This window comes from Anneissia japonica, unplaced genomic scaffold (assembly GCF_011630105.1).
Source record: "Anneissia japonica isolate Jap-2015-1 unplaced genomic scaffold, ASM1163010v1 scaffold287964_len165734_cov163, whole genome shotgun sequence".
Classification (NCBI taxonomy): Eukaryota; Metazoa; Echinodermata; class Crinoidea; order Comatulida; family Comatulidae; genus Anneissia; species Anneissia japonica.
Window position 1 is genome coordinate 96,977 of NW_022735416.1, and position 24,833 is coordinate 121,809.

Genomic DNA, 24,833 nt, shown 5'->3' on the forward strand with positions numbered 1-24,833 from the left:
TGCTCCACTTGGCCTCGTTTTGGCTACGATAGTTTAATAATTTGTTAATACCATTACTCATTATCATTAATGAAATAATAGTCAGGGGGCTTATTAATATGGATACTAAGCCTGAAGGCGGCGCTTTACTACGACGGCCATCTTGGATGGTACACACACATAACTCTGCATTGCTTCGCCATCTTGTCAGCACTCTAGTTGTTTAATAGCTCTATGATCATCGCTGAACAAAATCCAAACAGTAACACTATTTCTATTATTGTATATATTTGTTTTAATACATCATTTCTATATTTTTTTACCAAATAAATACATTGTAATGGGAATTATTATTTGATAATGTACATATATATGTACTTGATGGGACTGATTAAAATGACATTTAAAATTGATTTTTTGATAAGAAAGTTAACAAAATTGTTTTCACTCTGTTAATTCACATTACTTTTTACCTCCTTTATTCAATCGCGATAATTTCTCTTTTCGTTTCTTTAGATGCTTGGGTACTTTGTTTTTTCTTTTTTCTCGCTTCTCGTCTTTAACTGCTTGCTTTCTTTCCTAAAAAGTAGATCAGATTAATGATTTTAATTACTATCTCATTTATTTTTTTATTGTATTATTTACAAAATACAATGACCATAACATCTGCACTATTAAAAAATAGTTGTTTGACACCATCATCACTATCATATCTATCATTATCACTGTTGTAATTATCGGCATCACTATTATATATTTATCGCTATCACTACCATTATCCACTGTATCATCATCATTATCACTGTCATCATATCACCAATGTTATACAGGAACTATCCTGATCACTATCTTCATTATCGCTATTACTGTAAAACACAGGTGGGCAAAGTACAGCCCGTCAGCGATTTTTTTTTCGTCCCGCGACAATGAATTAAAAACCCATGATTGTGGCCCACCAATCAAAATTGGCTAGAAAAGACATTGTTTCTTACAGCCCAACACTAATATTTTGTAAAAAGTAACATTAAAACTGAGAATAAAGGTGATGTGAAAGCAGTGATTGGAGGTTTTTGGAAGCTCACTGGAACATCAAAGTTTGGGTGCAGCCCTCAGTGTTAAATCAAAAGTTCACTTTGGTCCTCCGACTGATTTTTAATGCCCATCCCTGCTGTAAAACTAGCATTACCATCATCACTATACCATAGAGGTATTATTGAGAAGGAGATCACTCGGCAACAGATCTTTTTGAGGCGACAAACTAATGTATCTTCTTAACATTTTTTCGTTAGCAACAACAGGCTTTCATACGCTTCAACACAGCAGATGTGCAATAAATCGTTTCATGTTAACTCATTAAATATCTTCAGAATTAACAATGTTCCCCTATTGGATTTTTTTGACTTTTAGTATGTTACAATGTGTACATTTCAGGAACAGATTCCAGAAAATAGTTCTGTTGCAATTACTTCTGTGTTCATTATAATTTTGTCTAAAGATTGACTGGTTTGACTATTGTATAATGCTGAGGCAACGTAAAACTGATTTTGGATTGAATTTTTAAATAGTCCACACTCGTTCACACTAAAATGACTTAGTTTACTATAATCTTCAATCATTCTTTAATTAATAGATGTTAAAATTATTATCGAGTTTCATCCAATTTATTGAAATTCAAGTTTAAATATACCATAATTTTAAAGCTCATGTAAATGTTTCATTAAATTCGAAACTCTTTTCTATAGAAAATATTAATATATTTGGTATTTCCTGAAAGATAAAATGTATTTACTTCAAGGTGGAAACGATTGCGCAGCCACAGTGATTGACTGTAAGTAGTGCGCAATGAGAAAATTAGGTGCTCTCCATTTCGCCATGTTCAATTTTTCTAGTAAACTAATCCACTGAGCATTTGGTGGCTGGAAACACATTAATTTTCAAAGGCATACTTTGAAGAACAAAGCTGTGGCTGCTTTGTTCTTCGGATCATTTGCACAGCATTGCATGTACGCAGTTTTTTCGAGTGATGTCCTCCATAATACCTCCATGCTATAACTATCAATATCTAGAACCATAGAAGAAAGGTGCTAACCTTTTTTGTATTTGGTGATTCATCTCTTGTCCTACAGTGTTTCTGATCCTGTCTATTTTCTGTTGTACTGCCCTCAACTTCATTAGAACTGCTCCCTGTGTCACTGTCTTCCACCGTTTCATCGGTTTGTGCTGACAACAAGGCTGGCTCCTAATATCAGGAAAATATATCAAAAAAGTTGGAGAACCGTATTCTTATTTAAAAGCATGTAAAAAATATGCAAATATCATTAAGTATAAAAGTATGCATGTTAAAATGTTAACAAGTAGATATCCCATCCTGTAATTGGTGATGATGTAGTCCAGCATTTTTCAAACTTGCATGCATAACTATAACTCATGAAAATGCTTTAATCTTGAAAGAAAATTATTATGTAAGCATCGCATTCTGCATGTGGGGATAACCATTGATTGGAACTACTGTAAATACCATAAAATAATAAAGACCTCACCTGTTGCACACCGCTGAGATCAGGTTTTAATCCGGTTAATGTTTGATAAAATATCTGTGGACCAATACAATTCAAATCAAATTTCTAATTGTGATTAAGTAGAAAATATGCTTGAAAATAAAATACTTGTCTCCAATAGCGCATATTGCTAAGCCCTTTAAGCACTTCACAATACATTTATTTTTATGAAAAAGAATGCTGCAATCCAAAATATTAAGCACACTTAAAAACCAGAAGATGCTGTACCAGAATACAGCTAAAAAAGTAATGCATCACCTGAGAAATAATAAATGGCCTGGAAAAGATTCTACATAGAGAAAATCAATAACTAAAACAGATTTGTATTATTATCATCTCAGCACATCAGTGGCGATTCAGTAGGAGAGGTCGGGCAGGGAAGGAATTCCACACCTCAGCCCCACCACAGATTTATGACTATGGCACATCTACATGGTCGGAAATGGACTATTTCCTATTCGAGATTTGCCAAAGATATGTTTAAAAAGTTGTTCATGCTCTTTAAATAAATGGAGATCATGAACCAAGAGATAAAGAACTCACTATTCAACCTTAATTTAGTACAGTATCACTAACATTGCATTTCAAACCATTACCTCTTCTTTTTCCCCTTCTTTTATTTTTATTATGTGTTTTTCATAATCTTCTACTTCATCTAATGATCTTGGGATATATGTTTGCTTGAACACCTAAGAAATCAAGACAAAAAGCTTTCAAAACAGTGTACTGTATATGAACAATGAATTATACAAATATAACTAAGGATTCTCTTCATTGAGTATGATGGTGCCATGTCCTGCATATACTTACTGCTTCATCAATTTTTTCCTGTTCTGTGAGGTCCTGCTCCGACCTTTCAGATGCAATCTTCATTGCCTAAAATTATTAAGGTGAATTTTGTCATTATGGATGGCATGTAAGCATTGATCCTGGTACACAAAAATAAATCTACATGCAAGAAGATTTACATAGGTCTGCCTCTCAATCTAAGACTAGACCCCCCCCACCCCCAATTATAGACCACACTTATCTGTTTATTATTCTAATTAGAGACCAAATCTGCTAAAGACCATGGAAACACCAGTCACAAAAGTAGTCTTTAATTGGAGGGAGACCTGTATTTGAAAATCAAATTTATTTATAAATGAAAAAAAAAAATGATAATCATGCCATTATGAAACATTAATCCAATATCAAATATTAAAAAGAGATAATCAGCAAACAGATAAATGCTAAAAAAGCAATTTTTAATTTAATATGTGGTCTTTCTACATTAATGGTGTCTTATGAAGAAATCATAATCAGGATTTTATGATACAGTAGTGATAAAATACTTTATTATAATATTTATTGGTTTTATTTTTACTTATATATTTATTATTACTATTACTAGGCCAAATAAAAAAAAATATTGTGTTGGCCACGTCTCACCGACCAAAAATGTACAAAATTGAGGTTCAGCATTTTAGTTTTTTTTTCTTCTTTTACTACAACGAAAAATATTATTTTAATGAGCTGAAAAGGCTAGAAAAGGCCGACTGTATCTTGCTGCACGGTAGGACGATGCGACAGTGTTATGTGATCGTTTTGCTCTTTAATATAGATATTAAAATGGTCTTTGTGGAATTTGTGTGTATTTTCTACTTTTTAGGCATAAACACATTATTGGTTAAAAAAAAAAAATTTTTCCTACCGACATACCCATTTTTTTTTTTTGGCCTTATTAGTATTATTATCATTGTTTTTATTTATTTACTTATTCATCATTTTTTATTTATTCATTTGCCTTTTCTAGATGTTATAAATATTTATATTTAATTTATTTAAGAAGGGACCCACTGTTGAAAGTTTTTCCTTTTCCACACTTTGAGAGACGCTTACTATATAATTTCAAAACAAAATTTAATGACAAGAAAAATTGACGTTTCGGGTCCATCATGGAACCATTCTCAAGATCAAGTAAATTGAAAAAACTAAAAACAAAAATACCAAGCAGTGACAGAAAGTAAGTAATTAATTAACATATCAATATGTCAAAATTAACATATCTATTGATATGTTAATTAATTACTTACTTCCTGTTCACTGCTTGGTATTTTTGTTTTTAGTTTTTTCAATTTACTTGATCTTGAGAATGGTTCCATGATGGACCAGAAACGTCGATCTTTCTTGTCATTAAATTTTGTTTAAAAAAAAAAAAATTTGGACTAAACTGATTGATTGATTCATAGTTAATATTTTGTTCTGAATAAGTATTCATCCATATATTTATTACCTTCTCCAAATAATCTTCAAGATTACTTTCGTTAATATTTGGATCAGTTACAAAGTCAAACAGCTCCCTCACTGTCATCGTGCACACACCCTTTTTACAAAAGAAATCTAAATAAAAGAAAATCAAATCATACAATTTAATTGTGCAAAATTAAGAGTAAATTAGATCTGTGGCTTGGTAGTTAAGGTACTAAGACTTGAATATCTAGAAACTAGGTTCAAACCAAAGATTTTATAAACTAAAGATAGCTCACTCTGCGATTTTACTTTTAATATAAAGAAGCATCAATTTACAGTAAGTGTTTTTGAGAGACAGCATCCTAAAAAATGAGAGAACTACGTTTATTACCATAGTTGTTACAGGCAGAAAGCGAAGAGAATGCTATGTTTATTTTATAAGATTGTTGGTCAAAGAGGGCACCTTACTAAATGAGTATGCAGTGCTCTCACAGAATTTGCACAAAAAAAAGGAAGAGTGTGCTATCTTGTATTTTGATTTTTGGTTTAAACCTAGAAAACACCAGAATTTATTTTTCTCCTAACTATATCATCTGCACTCGCAAACATTATAATGACACTTTTTACTGTTACAATATCATTAGATACCACTTTATTACTAAGCTACTAACATCAAGCAGTTAATAGCACTGAGTGCCTCTATATAGCTAAGCCACAGTTTTCATGCAGCTTTGAAAATCATGTTATCAAAACCAAATCACTTTAAACTATGGATAAGCTTTGCAAAGATGAAAAAATTATCAGAAACTGAAAAAAAAAATGGTCAGATGGAAGAAAAGAACAGCAGAGATGAAGAGGGAATGTAAAAGCTATAAAGACCAGTACAGACTATCAAATTTTATGTCACATGCCTAAATATGGTCGCATCATGCCCATATATAGGTATAGCATGACTAAATATGGGCATACAAGTGTTTTTTTGTTGAAGTAAATTTGATAGTGTAGACAGAGCTTTTAATAGTTACCTGTAATATTTGTACAATCCTTTCGCAGAAATTCCAACGCATGAGGATGGTCATGCTCCACTGACTGAGAAACATCAATAATGTAAACTTTATCATCACAAAATCTGTTGGAAAAATATGATGAAACATATTAATATTAACACTTAATATATACAGAACTGTTCCAGACAAATTATGTAGTACTACACAGGGCCGGCGGAACGTTTTTTCAAAGTTGGGGGGGGGGGGGGAGGGAGGGGGATGGGGCCCACTAGTAAGATGAATGGGTTCAAATTTAGTGGGAGGGGGGCAAAATTTTCCCCAAATACCCCAAAAAGTAAGGGGGTCAGCATCCCCCACCCTGGAAAATTTTGATTTGTAGACTTCCTAGACTTCTGAAGTGTCTTTTAAAGTTCTTAAAAATTCAAGGTTTCCCCTTGAAAACGATCAGGTAAATTTTTCTCATTCTTATTACAGTAAATAGGCCTATTATGTGTGTACCGGTATACATACGTATTATTTTTTCCATGAATCGATGAACCCCAAAAATATAAGAGGGTCGGGGTCCTCCCCGAGAAAATGCTGATTCCTAGATGGTAGGAAATGAGCTTTCATGACTTCTAATTTTCCTTATTGAAACAATATAGCTCACGGGTCCAGAAAAAGCGGGTCTAGAATTTTTTTTTTTTAATTTATTTTTTAAATTTTTTTTTTTTCAGGACCCCTGATCCCCAGAACCGCCAATATGAATTACGAGAAAATCTAACTCGATCGGGATTCCCTCTCCTTCTTCCCTCTTTCTTTTCTTGCATTTTTTTCCGATCATACAAAAACCTCTATAGACAACATACTGTATTTTCTGCCAAAAAGTGGGGGGGGGGCAGGCCCCAGCCGCCCCGGTTCCGCCGGCCATGCTACATGCATTGGATTGGATTATTTTGATTAGATTGAATTATTTCCAGGGATGTCTTTTTGGTGGTAAATATGGCAGTACATGGGGGGTGTACTACATAATTTTACATAAATATACATGGCCACAACACACAGGACCAATGGCTTAAATGTCTCATCCAAAAGATCTGTAATTTGTGTAATTGAAACTGAGATGAAATTGCACCAGGTGCAAAAGAATCTTCACAGTTCAAGCACACTCGATGCCAAACACCAGTTTAGCTGATTAACATTTTAATCTCTGATTTATTTGGCTCAATCTGAATCAAAACATTAAGAAACTAAATACTATTTTATTGTAAAAAAGGTTTCTTAAGAGTAGACTGTAGGGTAGACTCAAGGACATATTTACTTGCGCATGATTTGTTATCTATCTTTAACACAAAATCGAAAAGAAAGATACAAAATATTCTTGGAAAGAACAAATTAACTTACAGCATGTTAAACTCACTCAAATCTGCATGAACCAATTTACTATCTTGGTAAATCTTTCTAACCATGTGAACACACTCTAAATACAGCTCACGAGACTTGCTTTCAGACAATTGCACATCCTTCAATAATGGAGCAGGCCTAAAACAAACAAAAATTACCTCAAAAATTATCATTATCACAAAGTCATAATTATTATCATCATCATCACAATATTATTTAAAATCATAATATCATCACTGCTTTCTCACAGCTTCATAATTATTATCTTATAGGTCATACTGTCTATGATAAATCCTGAGAAATAAAAATAAAATGTTAAGACTACAGTATGTGCATATATATTTTTTGTTTAATTATATGTTTAAATATTGTCTACTTATCACCTTATCGCTATAAACGCAATTTAAATAATGTTAACTTTCACGTCCACGTGTATATTTTAATAATTATCATGTCACTAGTTAAGAGGAGAAATTTTGTCATAACTATCATATTCTGTTTACAACAATCAATAATGAATGCTTTAGTATATCTTCTACACTTACTACTCATTTTTTCACATTAATAATTAGTTTAAACTTACATGTCATACATACTATTGTCTAAACCTAATGATTTTTATGTGTATTATTATTTTAATTCATATTTTTATTTTATTTTTTAAATTTTGTTATTCTATTTTTTTTTTTTTTTAATTATTCTTATTATCAGAACATATCTGTTATTACAACTGTTATGTGTACATATTGTATGATTCCTTAATTGTGATTTATTTTTTTTACTTTAAGTCTCTGCATTTCAAAGCTAAGGCGAGACTTACTCCATACCTGTTTCGCAAACTTATTTTTTTAAAGATTGTTAGAGGGTGAAAAAAAAATATAAATAATTTTTTTTTCTTATTTAGCAGATAGTTTTGCCAAAAACACCCAAATGGAGGAGAAATAAAAATAAATCTTTATTGTTGAATGTCAACAGCGTAGTAATGGGATGGTTTAATGCTTTAAATATAATTAGGAAAAATATAAATAACTTATTTATGGAGATTTCTAGTCCATGGCGGGCATAATAAAAATAAAGACAAACATTTTTGTGGAGGTGAGTACGCTAATTGGCCAAAAATAAAATTTTATTTTTATTCAAAATCATCAAGCGAGTGAAGGTTCACGTAACAAGGTATAAAAAAGTGTCGCCTAATGCTTCTAGTGGTCGCCTTTTTCCAAATTAAAAATTATTTTAATTGTGTTGCTTATATATTAGTTATGGAAATAAATAATACCTAAGAAAAAAATGAACAATAATTATTGTAAGATGCCATTTAACAGTGTTTGAATTGACATTTAGCAGTGTTAAATTTTAACTGTTGAAATTTGTTGCCTGAGCAGGGGTTGGGTTTGGGATGGGGAGTCCCCCTCCCTACTTAAAAAAAAAAGAAGAAAAATAATTACTGTAAGATGCCATTTAAAAGTGTTGAATTTTAAGTTTTGAATTGTGTTGCAATGTTTGAATTAGAATGTATTAAAGGCTATTTTAAAGTAAAAATCCAACAGTCAAACATTTTCTAGGTTAATTTAATTTTCAATAATAATAAATAAATTGATAGCACATCATACACTGTTCGTACAACTTCTATTTATAATCAAAAAGGCAAAATACTGAAAAAAAAACGATGAAGTACAAAAGTGGTAATCAAAAGCTAAAATTTAATCATAAAATTAAAACAGCCAGTGAGATAAATTCCTAGCTTTTTGGGAGGAGCCTGAAGCAAACGACAGCACTAATTTGCAGAGGCCCTTTTGTTGTTAAGATAAGCTTAGAATGTAGCATAATTAACGGTGAACAAAAATCATATCTTCTCCAAGCTTTTCATTGTTTAGAATACATATTTGTAAAAACAAAGAAATTTCTACTTGTTTAAAAGTTGTTACTGAGCAACGCACGATCGAATCGACGGCAAATCAACGCACACGGAGAATCCCCAAATTTGTTCATGTGAATGTACGTTGAACCACGTCAATAATGTAGTTTAAACCACGGAGGTATAAAAAAAAATGTTTTTATTGAACATATAACTTGATACAATATATATTTATTTCAATCATTAAATAAATTATTGAATCGTTGATATCTTTTCAAAAAAAGATCATGCGCCAGAACTGGGCCATCTGCATTATTTTTAGTTTACTCACATCATGACCACTGTACGTACGAGCGAGGACGCGAATGCTCTCTGCTGATCCACCTCATACCGTACTTTGTAGAGTGGCTCGCACATACAGCATGGCCTTTCCCTCAAATGAACTGTCAATGTTGTTTTTGTTAGTGACGATGTGGGAAAATGGTTAATAAAACATTAAAACTATTTGGTTGACATACTTTATTCGTGGTGATTAAATATCTTACAAGAAATATACGCATATTACATGCCATTATGACGGGGCGAGGTTGTTTACTCCTGGCATACTTCGTAGGGTGGATCACATGGTCTTTCCCGATGTTCTTCGCTTGATTGGGGTTCAACGCTCGGCCAGAATTTTTTTTTTACTTAATATTTGTGATGATTAAATAAAATATCTTACAAAATATACACGCACATTTTATGATATATTATGATGGACGAGGCTCTTTACTTCTTGCTTCATAGCATACCTCGTACGGCCGATGACATGTTCTCTACAAAGTGGTCTTGTTCAGATGTTCTTTGCCGACACTCGATAAGTTTAGGCCTAAAAGAATGCTGTTTCAATTTTCGTGGTAAATGCTAGATTTAGAAGGGATTTTCTCCATGTTTTTGGTGTAGGCTTCATACAAAGTACCGCATGCATGTCGTCTTCTTCAATCAAGTGTGGTCATTCAAAAATAATGCAAGTATTTATATTTTTAAAAGTTAACACAATGAATAATAAATGTATTAAATGATTGAAAACACATACTAACTGTACCAAGATAAATTAGGTTTATTAATAAACCAGCAAAATTATATTACGAAAATCAAACCAAGCCTGCTCCGTGGTTCAATTTTGAGTCGAGCTTGTTTACAAGGATACGTCCGAACCATTTCATGGATTCCCCATGTGGGTTGATTTGCTGTCACGTCGATCGTGTCGGGGATCGTGTGTTGTTCAATGATGGCTTTTGAAAGAATAGAAATTCTTGTTTTAACAAGTACTTGCTTGGTCAAGAAATAGGATTTACGACATAGATTCTGTATTTAAAAAGTAAAGTATTGGTTATTAGAGGGCTTGGCAAGGACCAGCCCATGATGAGCCTAGGTTTGAGGCCACTATTATATTTTTACCTCCGTTCTAATAGCTGGCGCAAAAATCATAATAGACGGAGATTTCGCCGGCTGCCGGCTTAAAATGACACCCCTGATGTTTATAAAACAATTAGGAAGGATATCAAAATATTTTCTTGACATAGTACATAAAAATATTATATGCTTTTTTAACACTATTATACTGTACCCTTGAGACAAATTCAGTAGCTTTTTAATTAAAAATTGTTCCTGGGGAATACCCATATTTCAAATCTTTCAATTGTAGACTAATGCATATAAAAAAGCTACAAAGCTACAGGCTGTATTTAGGCACTTATCAATAATGCAACTTACCATCCATCAACCCCAATAAACTCCATAACTAGAACATGACTCCTGAGGATGACTGGCTGAGGGCAATTAACCCCTGCATTGTGTAATCTACAGGAAGTAATCATCCAAAAAAAATTGAATAGCCATTTCTTTTTGCATATACTATGAATGTTATGTTGTGGTGATTCAAAATTCTTAATTCAATAAGACTGTCAAATAATTAATACAGCGTAAACATGCACACTTTAAAAGAAGATATCAAAATACTGCATCATGTTAAAATCAATCAACTAACCGTGTTAGGTTTCTCATCTCCTTCTCTGCCCATGTTCTCACCATTTTCCTTGGGTTGTGTTTACAGTATCCATGGCGAAATCTGTACTCTCCGCTAACATATTTATCTCTGTCTTTAAATGTCAAAATGGATGTTTTATACACCTGTAAAATAAAAATACAATTTAAATTTACTAGTACAAATATTAATATAGTTCAATATAATTAAAAATACAGAAGAATCAGATAATTAAAAAAATAAATGAGAAGCCAAACCAGTCCCTCGTCACAAATCCTGTTTCAGAGATAATGGCTAAAACATGCTGGAATTTTCAATGTTAAAACCACAGTTCTTAACAATTTGGTAATGGTTTCTGTAACTTCATAACGAAATGTTGAATTTGAATGATTCTTACCATTTTAGAGCTCTCATTTTACTGTTTAACCTGGTATTAATAACTAAAAATCAATTTTAGCAACAAGTGACTGGTCTGGCTTGTCGTTGCCACAAATATAGTTCACCCTCCAATTTGAGAACACATTTGGGACCTCAAAATTTGGAAAGGTCTCTGGTTTGGTCTCCAATTGGGAGGTAGATTTGTGTTTAAAAATTGAAGATTGATATTTGGTTCCTTGAAAAAGTGGTCTTGAATTATATGGGTCTCAAAGTTAGAGGGGTCTCAAATTGGAGGGTGCACATATTTTACTAGCAGGAAAGTTGATACTAAAGTCATAATGTAGTAACATTGAAATGAACATTCATAAATAATTTAATTATTCTAACAAAAGGTTATTGCAAAGTAGGATATATTAAAATTATATGTTGAAGCTTTGAATACAAAGTTGATATAAAGTAATCCAGAAAACTAAACCTTAATTGCTTTGTGATGACCATCGCTAGTAGTGGCGTGGTACACGTTGGCCTCCTTGCCTGTACTGATGCATCCATTGATCTCGCTGATCACGTTGCGACTCAACATTTTGAAGAGGATCATACGAGTTCGAGGGTCAAGAACCTAGTAGCAAAATGGAATAAACCTAACTCGTAAAATTTAATTTAAAGTACAAAATATGTTATTAAGAAAATAAAAGGTTTATAATAAAATTCTGTTTACTTTCCATCTGTCTAAGTATTTAAAAAAAAAATAATAGAAAATTATTATTTTATAGGATTTATATAGGGCATACATCCAGGCTCAAGGCACATTTTTTCCTGGTCACTGGATACAGAATCAATAATACACAATGTCCAACCTCCTTCTTTCCCTGGGAAGTATTCTTAGTTATGGGTGTAATCAGCACTAGAGTAATTTCATTCTGAATCATTCCCCTCCTACCAGATACCCATTTATACTCCTTGCCCAAGGACTCAAGCAGTGTGATGAGCATCGGTCATTTCATTTCATTTATTTAACCGAAAGCAATTACAATATAAAAGGATAAAGCAGTCAAAAAGAACAAAAAAGATACAATAAACGTTGGTCTCTGATCCCCCACAAGGGCCGGCGGATAACTAAAAAGTAAAATAATTTACCGTCAAAGTGGGTCTCCACCCGATGTGGGAAATCAGAGAACAGCAAAACACACAGAGAATGTAATATAAATATAAGTTACAATATAGAAAATAATAAGCATTTAAATTACAATCATTCAACCGTTAGAAGCATCCTTTTATTATTTTTAAAATATATATTTATGTGATTTGAGTTTATTTTATACAAATTAGTTAATGATAAAATTTTATACACATAAATAAAAAAATGCAAGCAAATCAGACATGCCCAAGCATGATAACTGAAGTCGATGAAAATTATGGTTATAATAGTGTTCCCTAATGCTACTGTAGGTTTACACTATGTTCCCGGTGGCCACGGCAGCCCCGTTTGCCCGAAATGTTGTGCGCTGTGGGATTTTTTGGCAATTTTTTCCACGTTTCAAGTTTCCATCTTGGCTTTTTTGGTGGCATAGCTTGGATTCTTTTTGTTTTATTCGTGGCATTCTTCCATTTTATGCTTCCCGTCCCACTACGGACCGCCTCCAAGTTTTGTTATGGCTTATTACGGACTGTCACGTTATGTTGCATTTTGTTGCGATCACCCCGTTTTATTGCGGCTTACTAGGTTTCTCATTCACACTGTGACTGCCGTGGCAAATTTTTTGACAGTTTAAAAATTTGCGCCGGCATCCACCGGCAATCATGGCCCGTCACGTTTGCCCATTCCGTCCCCTCGGGTTGTCTAGCGTTGTCTCACATGCATCCCGTTTTGTTCACGGTGGCCTGAAACGTGGCTGCCGTGCCCACCGGGAACATAGTGTAAACCTAGCATGAGCAGCTTACCGAAAGAGTTGAAATTAAAAAGTGCTGCATCAAGGACTTCCAACGGGAGCTTGTCCCAAAGAATGGGAAAGTGATTAAAAGTGGAAAACTTAAAAGCATTAGTCCGGGCAAAGGCATGCCTGAAAAGCAAGTCTTCTGAGTGTCTTATGTTGATCTTAACAAATTTGTGACAATCAAAGTCGTCTAGACAGTACAAACATTTGAATGCAAATAAAATCAAAATACTGTATATTCAAATCTAGCCTTCATAGAGATTAAATTAAAATGAGCCAGCCTGTCATTGTTATGTAACATACTACAGAACTCTGACTGTACCACTACTACTACTCGAACCACTGACCTTCCGCTTAAAAGCCCAAAGCCTTGCACGCTGTGCCACACGCTTCTATAACAGTATTATTTGATATTTCACTTACTGTACATTGATTTTCCAAAAATATTCCATATATTATTCTATATGAATGTAGGGTAATGAAAAGAGAAGGATACAAATTATTATATTTAATGATTTTTCAATTGAGTTGCTTCAATCTTCTTCAGAAGAATAATATCAAATAACCATTATTATTATAATACCTGTTCTACTGTGGCTCTGTCTGCTTTTTCTTTTACCCTCACTCTGTAAGAAATCATTAAAATTCCTCTTAGTAACTAGAAAATATTTAATGATTAACAATTGTTTCCACTATGTTGAGATCGGACATTTTTCTGTCAAACCAATCATGTGCATAGTAAAAAAAATATATATATAGACATGAAAAAAATTTTGGTTTGTTGTTTTTACCTGTCTGCTTCTTGTTTCTTGCTGTTACGGAGGAGCTGATTGGATGCAGCACCAGGCAACGAAGGACCAGCATAGCGTTCAACTTTGATCTTGTTTACAAACTTCTGAAAGTGCTTCTCACTTGGCTAGAAAAAAATATATAAAAGCTGAGCCAATTAATAACCTATGCAATCTATATTCAAAAGAAATGTTTATTAAAGAAGAAAAATATATTTCTGTGCTTATCCATTTTTCATTTTAAATGTAATATTACAACAGTGGTTTTTAATGATGGCAGAATCTGAAAATCAAATTTATTACTAAGATCTTGCTTTTATTAAAAAACCAAAATTACAGAATTGTCACCATCATAAATATTATTAATACAATTATTATAATTATTAGTTTACCAACTACTATTAAAAAAAAAACTATTTTTAAAATCTGCATAGAAAGACAAATTGAAGAACAAACAATTATTTGAATGATGGAAAAAGTTATTTATATTTTAAATTTTTTCTTGATTTACCCTAGGAACTAATATCTTTTCTGTTGTTCATAATATCTATCTGTTCTTTGTTTTTGTTTTGTATTTAAGAAATGTTTTGAGATTTCAATTCCTAAATAAAATGAAATTATAAATCCAAACATTATAATTCATTTATAGATTGAATTACATAGTCTGTATTTCCTGATAACACATGACTTCACTAAACATATCATTATTTTTACATTACCTGGTAAGCTTGTGTTTTTGTTGTTTGCTTATTTGGCTGATTGGCATTTGGCTGCAATGAAAACAAGGAATTAAAACAAATTTGTTACTTTCCAAAGTTACAGAGTACTTTCAAAGCAAGTTTTGTATTTGACTATTTTCTGGTTTTGGTTATTAACTTGAAAATAAAGTAAGTCATGTTCAAGTTTTGTTTCAAAATATCATTATTAAGCTTTTCAGTTAAATTACGAATGATACATTAAAAAAAATAATAGATCTTACATAACAACAATACATATACTATATAAATCCAAAATTTTAGGGTAAAGTCGTACAACAGTAATATTGGTATAAAAATAAAACAATCAATTAGGATGAGGGTAAATAAATGATACGACCAGCTATGGGAGGATGCCCACTGCTGTCTGCAAACTTTTTAAATTACCCAGTAGTACAACGAACGGTTTGTTTATCAGTTTTTCACATGATACAATACTTTTGTAGTTTGCTATATACCGTTGGAGGGAGCGTATGGTGGAGATTGATTGGGTCAACAAGCACAACAGGAGCACTTTTATTTTAAAAAATGGCAAGTTCCATGGCGTAACTAGGGACGCGACATATTTACAAACATGACTGTGTTCTTTTCCATTTTTTCTAGTCTTTGCTATAACATACCTGTTCTGTGTTGGAACGAAGGGCATTGTACTTCTTAGTAAAATCTGGAAAAATAAAGAAATTAAATTCTTTTAGCAAACAATGTAGTACTTGTCTTGTCAGCAACAGACAGATAAATTATCATAAACAGACAGAAACTAACAAATCTTTTTTTACATTATGGTGTCCCTGAAAAAGGCCATTTGTTTTGAGAATAGAAGTTTTAACTATGTGGTTGGATTCCATGACCAACAGGAACAAAGGCACCTCTCCGGACCTATCCTGTGTTGCAAAGCTGGTTTTGCCAACTTTCCAGGAGAAACCGTTCGCAGTAGGTGATAGATTCTTCCACGGCTCGTCCGTTATCCTTTCCGATTGAAGGCAGGTGGCCAGTCTTTGTGCAAAAAAGCAAACCTCATCTGGCTCTGTGCAGCATTTCAGCCTCTGCTCTGCACTACAACAGTGTCCCCATCCAAGCATCGTGGCCCTGGACACAAGTCAATATGGCATGGCATCAACGTACCAAGATGCATCATCGAAATGCAAAAGTTCAGTGCCTTTGTACCCGTCAATGAATTCAAACAAAACCTTGTTACAGTATATAGGTCAGGTCCAATGTCAGTACCCGAGTTTCAGAAGACTGAAAAATGTTTATAACAAAGAAAAATTCCAAAGGCAAATGAGAAAGCAGTCACGGTCTCATCATCTGCTCTCGTGCAGGCTTTTCTTCTCCCTGTTTATATCAACAGAATCATGTTTTTTTTTTTGGAAAAATAAAAAAATAAAGTTCTTTTTGCAAACAATGCATTACTTATCTTGTCAGCAACAAACAGATAAATTACTCTGTCACTATGAAGAAATAACTTTGTTATGATGTGGTGGTGGTGGTGATGATGATAATGATGTTGCGGTTGCGATGATCTGATGATACTAAATAAAATGTATTTGGTATAATAGTTATAGATAACGGAGATGAGAATGGTAAGGTTAAAGTAGTGGAAATGATGATAATAATGATATTGATGATGATGATGATGATGACAGATTGTTATGTTCAACTGTCATTTTTGAATGAGTCTAAAATATTTTAACATTATTTTTAATTATTTAAACATTCACTCTACCTCCAGTTTCACATTCCCATTGCCACATATCATCATCATCACTATCCAAGACATCTTCTTCGTCTTCTTCGTAGCTTCTAACATTTAACTCCTGTACTGAAATTAAATAAAACATATCACGTATAGTTAATTTTCAATCATTTAGATCAGCATCATATACTCACAGAAATCCTGTTTGCTCTCATGACAGGCCTTTCATGCATATTTAGCTTATCATTAAGTATCACCTTTCTCCTGCGACTTCTTAGTCTAGTTTTCAAGTTCAAGATACCAAAGGTACAGTAGGACCAAATAAAAAGAAATAATAGTCTACTGAACTTTATTTTGTTTTAATTTTTAATATATTAATTATTAATGTACAATGTTAACACATTCATAAAACCAGAAAACAAGCTCAGAGAAAACATAGTACACCCTCAAGATAGAATCCAACCATAACATCAACGTGGGGCACTGGGTTAAAACTCCTGATGGTGCACTCACTCATTGAAGCATGAACGATCCAATTCAATCATTAGCCTGAAGAAAGTGACCAAAGTACTGTACTATAGTTGCTGAAACCGTTAAGGTAAGCAAACTAATTGGTTCAACAAAACCGATATTTCTATACTATATTTATGGAACCAGATGAAATTCTTTGAGGAGTGTAGAAAAAGCTTAAACTATGGGTAAACCTGTTTAAGTACTGTATATGTACTAATTTTTATGTTCAAGCTCGTATGTTTATGTTCAAAATGAGAAAGTGAATTTACAAAAATGATTTTTGATATTGTTTTGGTATTTTTCATGGGACAATACATTACAGCTACAGCTAATTGCTGCAAAAAAACCATGTCTTGCCTTGCCTTATAAAAGCTGATATAAGTCGGTCATGAACAATAACAACTTTATCAAAATAATTATACCGGTAATCATTTTAAATTTACCTTGATCATGAAGTTGTTCTTCTTGAGTCATTTCAGTATGACTGACTTCCATTGTTGATGTGGACAATGATCCTTCACTGAAATAATATTCACATAAGACTCATATTAATTGCACAATTAAACGTTAATCAACAATTTCTATTTTTGTTATTTCTTTATCTTTAGTTTCAGTTTTGGTAAAAACAACACAAAACAAATTTGCTTTGCAAAATTCAGTTCAAGTACTTACAATACCTTACACTTGCTATTTCCTTGAGGAAAGTTATTCTCAAGCTCATTTTATTCAAATTAAAAACATTGAAATTTTTAAAAATTATTATCATTACAGTATTACACTTTGACAACTAATATAGGCATGTCATATCGCACCCATAGGCAGGCTAATTTTGTAAAAACATTTTTAAAATGTAATAAATTTCTGTTCAATGTTACACATACTTCTACAACACATACATGTCTCTACCTATAAGTCTTCATCTTTCTCATATATTCATTGGATACCATGTTGTATTACCGTATTCCAATGTAGGTCTAATGATCATCTCATTTCTTTGCAATGAGCACTCTTGATCAATCATTTTTGGCTTTTCTGGGAACCTCTATTGTGTGGGAATTGATTGTTTTTCCTTGAATGTGATTCCAAGATTATATTCCAAGATTTTCAACTTGCTTCTGTATCGTTCCGTCATTCATTGGCTTCTGGGTGTTCAATTGATTTAAAGTGCAAAGTTTACACTTATCATGTTGTTAATGTTAGAAGGCATCTGCCACTTCCTTAACCAATCCATAGTCGCAGCGCTTAATAGAGAGTAACACACATAAATAAATCATTGTGATTTGATTGGTAGACTTTGTGTCAAGTGACATGATTATTTTCACCATTTGTCACTCATAATTAGTTCCATCTGGCATCATGCATTTTGTCCCATAGCATGAATCCACCTATTATATTTTTTTGGTTGAAAGAAAATCGACTGCTCCGTACTAGAAAAGAAAGGTAGACCTAACTTTACTTCATAAAATCAAATTATTCAATTGCCTCTATGCAAGACATAGAGAAAGCAGCTTTACAGTAGCTCAGTCGGTTTATCTGTTGGTAGCCACTGGGTGTGCATTGAACTGTGGAGATCTCTAGGTCCCCACTTCAATTCTTATCGCTGCCTCTCCTTGTGTTTCATCTGGAGGGATGATGTACAAGTTACAATTAGTGCACCGTCTTTTAGATGAGACGTTTTAAAGCCGTTGGTCCCGTGTGCATTTATGGCCCATGTGCATGTTAAAGAACGCACTACGCTCTTGTCTCCCAGTGTACTGCCCAATCACCACCAGAAGTACACCACTGGAAATAAGTCTTCTTCTAGACTTTTGTGGGCTATTGGTGTTTACAGTACACCAAATAAATCCAATCCAATCCAAGACAATTTCAGAATTCAATAACCGGTTAAAGAACATGGATAAGAGAGTCACATCACAACACAATTTTGGGTGGGGAGGGGTGGTTTTTTTTTTTTTTTTTTTTTTTTTTTTTTAATTCTACAGTATCAGTAATCAAATAAAATGTGTTAAAATTAATCATTTTCAATAGGCCTACCATAAATATTACACCTAGTTGGTGAAATCATTGTTTTAATTCAATTAAAATAGGTCTATACTTATTTTGATTAGAATTTCCTGGACTATATTCATTTTTTTTTAATAAAAAAAAAAAAAAATCCCGACTCTAATCTTTTTATTTTGCTTGAAAATTCAGGTGGAGACGCTAAACAAGTATATATGTTTTTTTGCCTAATATTTACATTTCATTTTAATTATAAATAACTTGTGGCTGAGTTGACGTGTGGCCGAGTTAACTTGTGGCCGAGTTGATTTGTGGCCGAGTTGACTTGTGGCCGAGTTGACTGTAGCCGAACTTTTTGTGGCCGAGTTGATTTGTGGCCGAGTTGACTTGTGGCCGAGTTGACCTGCTTCCATAAGTACAACTGAGCCACACAGGATGAACCGCAAGGTGATGGACAAGTTCCTGCGCCATCCCCCAGGGACCAACTTCAGTTCCACCATAGGAGCTGGTACTGTAGGTTTACTGAGGAAAAAGTGCATGTTGCTTATTAAATCTACAGTAATGGGCCTCACTACTATTCAGGATGGTGAGTGAGGTCCGCATCTGGCGGAGACAGCAAAAGCGGTAGGCCAGGTTCCTGGCTGGGACACCGGGATAGCCCAAGAGCAGAGCAAACCTGGAAGAATGTCATCGACCCCGATCCCCACCACCAGCCCCCCACCCTCTGACAACAAAAGTACAAGACTTTGTGGCACAGAATTAATGTTTCATCAGGTTCCACCGCATTATCTATGGGACTGAACCCTTTCTGACTAATAAACCCTGGCTCGGAGCCCACAAAAAGACAAAATCTGGATATCTGTGGGTTGGGTCATTTCCCATGCAGCATGGCGTCCTTCTTCAAACAATGGGGGAATGTAGTGACGACTCCCTGCAGGTCACACTGCAATGACTCCGGATTCCATGTGTTAGCTCACCTGCGAAGACTGACGCGGCCGACCCTGGGAAGCCCTCGGAGAATGGACGTCACTTTAAGTCCAGAACCCAATCTATACAAACGTATACGCACAAGTGCTACCATATTGTATTTTATTTAGACAATACCAATACTATGATACCAAAGTACTACTACTTTAACGGGTAACTATATTGTTATAGTATGGTTGCATTGTGGGTAACCTTCGTGACGTGAGATGACACATGAGTTACTGGCGGGAAAGGGGTAGTGCGAGATCATGCCTCGTTGAGAGAGGTCGTGTTGCCGTTGTTCAATAAACGTTGATTTAAATTAGTTGCTTGCTGTTGTTTGTACTGTTATTTCGGTGGCATCACCCGTGTTTTAGTAGTGAATATTAAGTTGCCTAATTTCCATAAATTGTCAATAGACGATGATATTACTTGTTATTTAGCCACTTTTGAGAGAATGGCGACTACAGAGCAATTCGACATAGAAAGTTGGCCAGCCCTTATTGAACCTTTTCTTACTGGGAAGGCCCAACAGGCATTTCATACACTGAACGATAAAGATATTAAGGATTTTGTAAAAATCAAGGATACTATTCTTAGAAGGTACCAGCTCACCCCCGAGAGTTACAGGGTCAAATTCAAGAATGAACATAAGAAACAAGGTGAAACTTTCGTAGAGTTTGCATGTCGCCTTGAAAGTTACTTAGTGCCCAATGATGAGAGTAAAGCATAATTTGGATACAATTAGAATTATTAATCTTATTTTGAGTGACCAATTGTTGAGCACTATTTTGGACACTGAGTTGCAAACTAAACTCAGAGACGCAAAGTGCAGCACTCCCCAAGAGTTGGCAAAGTTCGCAGACGAATATATAATGAACCGGAAAACAAAAAACCAAAATGGTGGAAGTAATGCTAAAATGGATTCGCAAAACAGTAAATATTCAGTTGTTTGCTATAGATGTAAACAGATTGGTCACAAGCAAGACCAATGTAGCATGCCTCCTCCAAGGCCACAGCAAGTTTTCCCAGCGAAGCATACAACGATGAACCCCACAAGTACACCTTTTCAGTCTAACAAAGTCAAGAAAAACACGCAAGCACTGTGCGACGGAGAGAGCAAAACTTGTCCGTTTATTCATCTTAAAGTTAATGATAGCGAGCAGACAGGACTAATTGATACTGGCTCACAACATAGTTTGATCAATGAACAATTTGCAAAGACTTTGTTTTCAGTGGACAATTTTATGATCACTCATAATTATACAAATAATTTGAGAATGGTTAATGGTGAACCTCTGTTAGTTAATAGTGAGGTTACAATCTTGAAATTGGTGGCAAATGTTTTAACCATATTTTTCTTGTTGTTGCAGGCTTACCAGTTCAGGTACTTATTTGTATGGATATCCTTTGTCAATTAAGAGTAACCCTTGATTTCATGAAAGGTTCATATGTCATTGATAATGCCCAACATAATGTAGAGTACCCCATCACAGGTTATGAAACAAACCTAAATGTTATTCATGATGTACCTAATGATAATACTATTAATGATTCTCCTAATGCACAATGTGATTTAGAGGTAATTAAGGAGTTTGCTTCTGTTTTCGCCGACAAGCCTGGCAAAACAGATTTGGTTCAGCATTATATAGATACTGGGACCAGTGCACCCATTAAATGCCAGCCCTATAGATTATCCCCCATTAAACGGGAAGCATTAAAGGAAGAGGTGAACAAACTACTAGAGGATGGGAGGATAAGACCCTTGAAATCCCCATGGGCATCCCCGTAATTTTAGTTCCAATAGGTGACAAGCACAGATTGTGTATAGATTTCAGAAAATTGAACAGTGTGACTAAATTAGATGCATACCCCATGCCTAATGTTTATCATATTTTAGAATCACTTGCTGGTGCCCGAGTTTCTTCGGCACTTGACCTTAATAGTGGATATCACCAAATTTCTCTCGCTGAAGATGATAGGTACAAAACTGCCTTCACATGTGAATTAGGTTTGTTTGAGTATACCGTTATGCCATTTGGTGTTACCAACGGACCCGTCACGTTTCAAAGACTAATGGACCAGGTCCTCGGTGGTCTATTAGGAAAGATTTGTTACGTGTATTTGGATGACATAATCATATTTTCACCAGATATTGAAACCCACGAAAGTCATTTAAGACAAATCCTTGATAGATTAGAGAAAGCTGGATTAACAGCCAAATACAGCAAATGCAAATTTGGATTAACCTCAATTAAATTTTTGGGTCATTTGGTATCAGACCAAGGATTGGCAACGGACCCAGACAAAGTAAAGAGTATTGTTGAGTACCCAACACCAACTAAAGTGAAAGACATAGAGCGCTTCATTGGCATGGTAGCCTGGTACAATAAATTTATCCCAAATAAGCGCCGCTTAATGCATTACGCAGAAAACATGCAAAATGGGAATGGTCAGAGGCTACAGACCAGGCATTTAATTATTTAAAGCAATCACTTATTGAGAGTCCCATCTTAGCTTACCCCAATCTTAGTAAATCATTTACGGTACAGTGCGACGCATCCAATGTCGGCATTGGGGCCGTATTACTTCAGAAATCGGACGCAGATGGCGTAAACCCCCCTATAGCATACGCATCGCGCTCTCTAAGTGCAGTGGAACGCATTTTAAACAGTACAACAGAGAAAGAGTGTCTCGCAGTCATTTGGGCTGTGGAGAAGTGGAAGCACTATTTGGAGGGTAAACGATCCAACGTAATTACTGACCATCAAGCCCTTTGTTGGTTATTTAACAAAGAAACAATAATAACAATGACACCAATAATAACAGCAATATTATTGTGGCCGAGTTGACTTGTGGCCGAGTTAACTTGTGGCCGAGTTGACTTGTGGCCGAGTTGACTTGTGGCCGAGTTGACTGCAGCCCAACTTTTTGTGGCCGAGTTGATTTGTGGCCGAGTTGACTTGTGGCCGAGTTGACTGTGGCCGAGTTGACTTGTGGCCTAGTTGGATCGAATTCGATCACAAAACCTGGGACATTCATATTGCAGAGTTTGCAATAAATACAGCAAGGCATGATACAACTGGCTTAACCCCAGCCCATATGCTGTTTAGACGGGGATTGCGTACTCCCATAACTAATACAGTATGCTTAATGAATCAGTTGATTTGTAAACAATGAAATGTTGGAGCAGAGTCAAGCTAGAGTAAACGCTCAAAAAGCTCGCCAAAAAGTGTATTATGACCAAAAGAAAGAGCATTGTAATTTTAAAGAAGGTCAAGAGGTCATGTTTCAAATTAACTCAGTCCATTCTAGCAAGAAGCACAATTTTGCAGCCAAATTAGCCCTTAAGTGGTGTGGCCCATTCACAATTGTGAAACAGTTGTCTCCAGTTACTTTTAATTAAAGGGTAACAAGAAAGGCAAAATGGTTGCTCATGCTAGCCAACTCAAACCACTCTAAATCAGGCTGTTTTGGTTTAGAGGGGGAGGGACATGGATTGAGTTTCAGTAGTTTGAAAAAGTTTTGAAGTTTGTTTTTTTGAAATGTTCATGAATATCAATAATCTGATCTAATTATATCTCAATGCAATTATTACTTATTGACCCATATTTCTGGTACTCATACACTACAGTACATAGACATTGCGTTATTTGTCATTGCTTTATTATTAATAGTATCACTCGAAGTTTGATTACAAAACACATGATTGAAAATTGATTACTTTTATTGAAAAAACATATGCCATGTATGTATTCGCACGAGTTGCCTTCTATCCCCAGAGTTAATTTAGTGGAAGCGGATGTAACAGGAGTTACTATATTGCTATAGTATGGTTGCATTGCGGGTAACCTTCGTGACGTGAGATGACACATGAGTTACTGGCGGGAAAGGGGTAGTGCGAGATGATGCCTCGTTGAGAGAGGTCGTGTTGCCGTTGTTCAATAAACGTTGATTACAATTAGTTGCTTGCTGTTGTTTGTACTGTTATTTCGGTGGCGTCACCCGTGTTTCAGTAACTTAACATTTACTAACGTGGGCTAGACGTTACACTACGGTACAACTTTGGCTATTTACAAAAGTATACTCGCTACTACACAGTCCTAGGCCTACACTATCTATATATAGTCCTAGGATGCCGCCTAGGTAGTCTAGATTGTTGATGCCTACTACTCTAGGCCTAGCTAATCTAATGTTGGTAGGCTAGAAGGCTTAGGCCTAGTTAGGGCCCAGGCCTAGGCCTAGCCCTAGCTAGCTTTTGCTGGCCTAAAATTTCTGTGAAAAGTGACAAATTAAACACTAACATTTCAGTGGCATCGTCGAATTGTCCTTGTTCTACAAACACAGTTTCCATAATAGATGAATCTTCTACACTCGACTATTTAATACACGGCACCAGTAAATCTTCAAGCTATTGTTGTGAAAAATGTAGGCCTAGGCCTACTTCTAAAATTCCTTCTGAACCCAGGTTAGGATATGCTTCTCTATAAACTCCCACTTTCACAACCATGTGTAACTGAGCTTCACTCAAGCGTATCGTATCGATAATTACTCTTTGACCCCAAAGCATACAAAGTTCTCCTTTAATTTATATTGTAATTTAAGAGTAAAAAAGGAAAATATTAAAAACAATTAAAAAAAAAACAATTTAAAAATAATATAAAATTAATAAATACTTAAATAGACAGTGTTTTAACATAATTATAATATACATTTAAAAAACTAGGCCTCCTAATCCTATGCGTACTACAGTAGGCCTATCAAA

The 24,833-nt window shown here is 34.5% G+C and overlaps 1 protein-coding gene across 1 annotated transcript; it reads right to left on the bottom strand.

The window, feature by feature from the left end:
- Positions 1-296: 296 nt before the first annotated feature.
- LOC117116575 (serine/threonine-protein kinase RIO1-like) lies at positions 297-24,614 on the bottom strand. Its single transcript, XM_033260641.1, has 18 exons — positions 24,373-24,614; positions 17,545-17,621; positions 16,619-16,714; positions 15,516-15,559; positions 14,860-14,910; positions 14,144-14,268; positions 13,936-13,978; positions 11,894-12,037; positions 11,044-11,186; positions 10,770-10,856; positions 7,160-7,297; positions 5,795-5,898; positions 4,813-4,919; positions 3,348-3,413; positions 3,134-3,226; positions 2,520-2,573; positions 2,069-2,218; positions 297-558 (listed from the first exon to the last, which is right to left on the bottom strand). The coding sequence occupies exons 1-18, from the start codon at positions 24,420-24,422 to the stop codon at positions 442-444; spliced, it is 1,689 nt and encodes a 562-aa protein (XP_033116532.1). The 5' UTR covers positions 24,423-24,614; the 3' UTR covers positions 297-441.
- Between the last annotated feature and the right edge of the window lie 219 nt (positions 24,615-24,833).

What these genes read in the sequence shown, in the direction of transcription:
- LOC117116575 (XM_033260641.1), bottom strand. Translation starts at nt 24,422, where the DNA reads ATGGAAACTGTGTTTGTAGAACAAGGACAATTCGACGATGCCACTGAA. An exon ending in AGAACAACTTCATGATCAAG is followed by an intron (nt 16,715 to 17,544) that starts GTAAATTTAAAA and finishes ATTTAATTTCAG; the next exon opens with TACAGGAGTTAAATGTTAGA. An exon ending in GAGATGAGAAACCTAACACG is followed by an intron (nt 10,857 to 11,043) that starts GTTAGTTGATTG and finishes TACTTCCTGTAG; the next exon opens with ATTACACAATGCAGGGGTTA.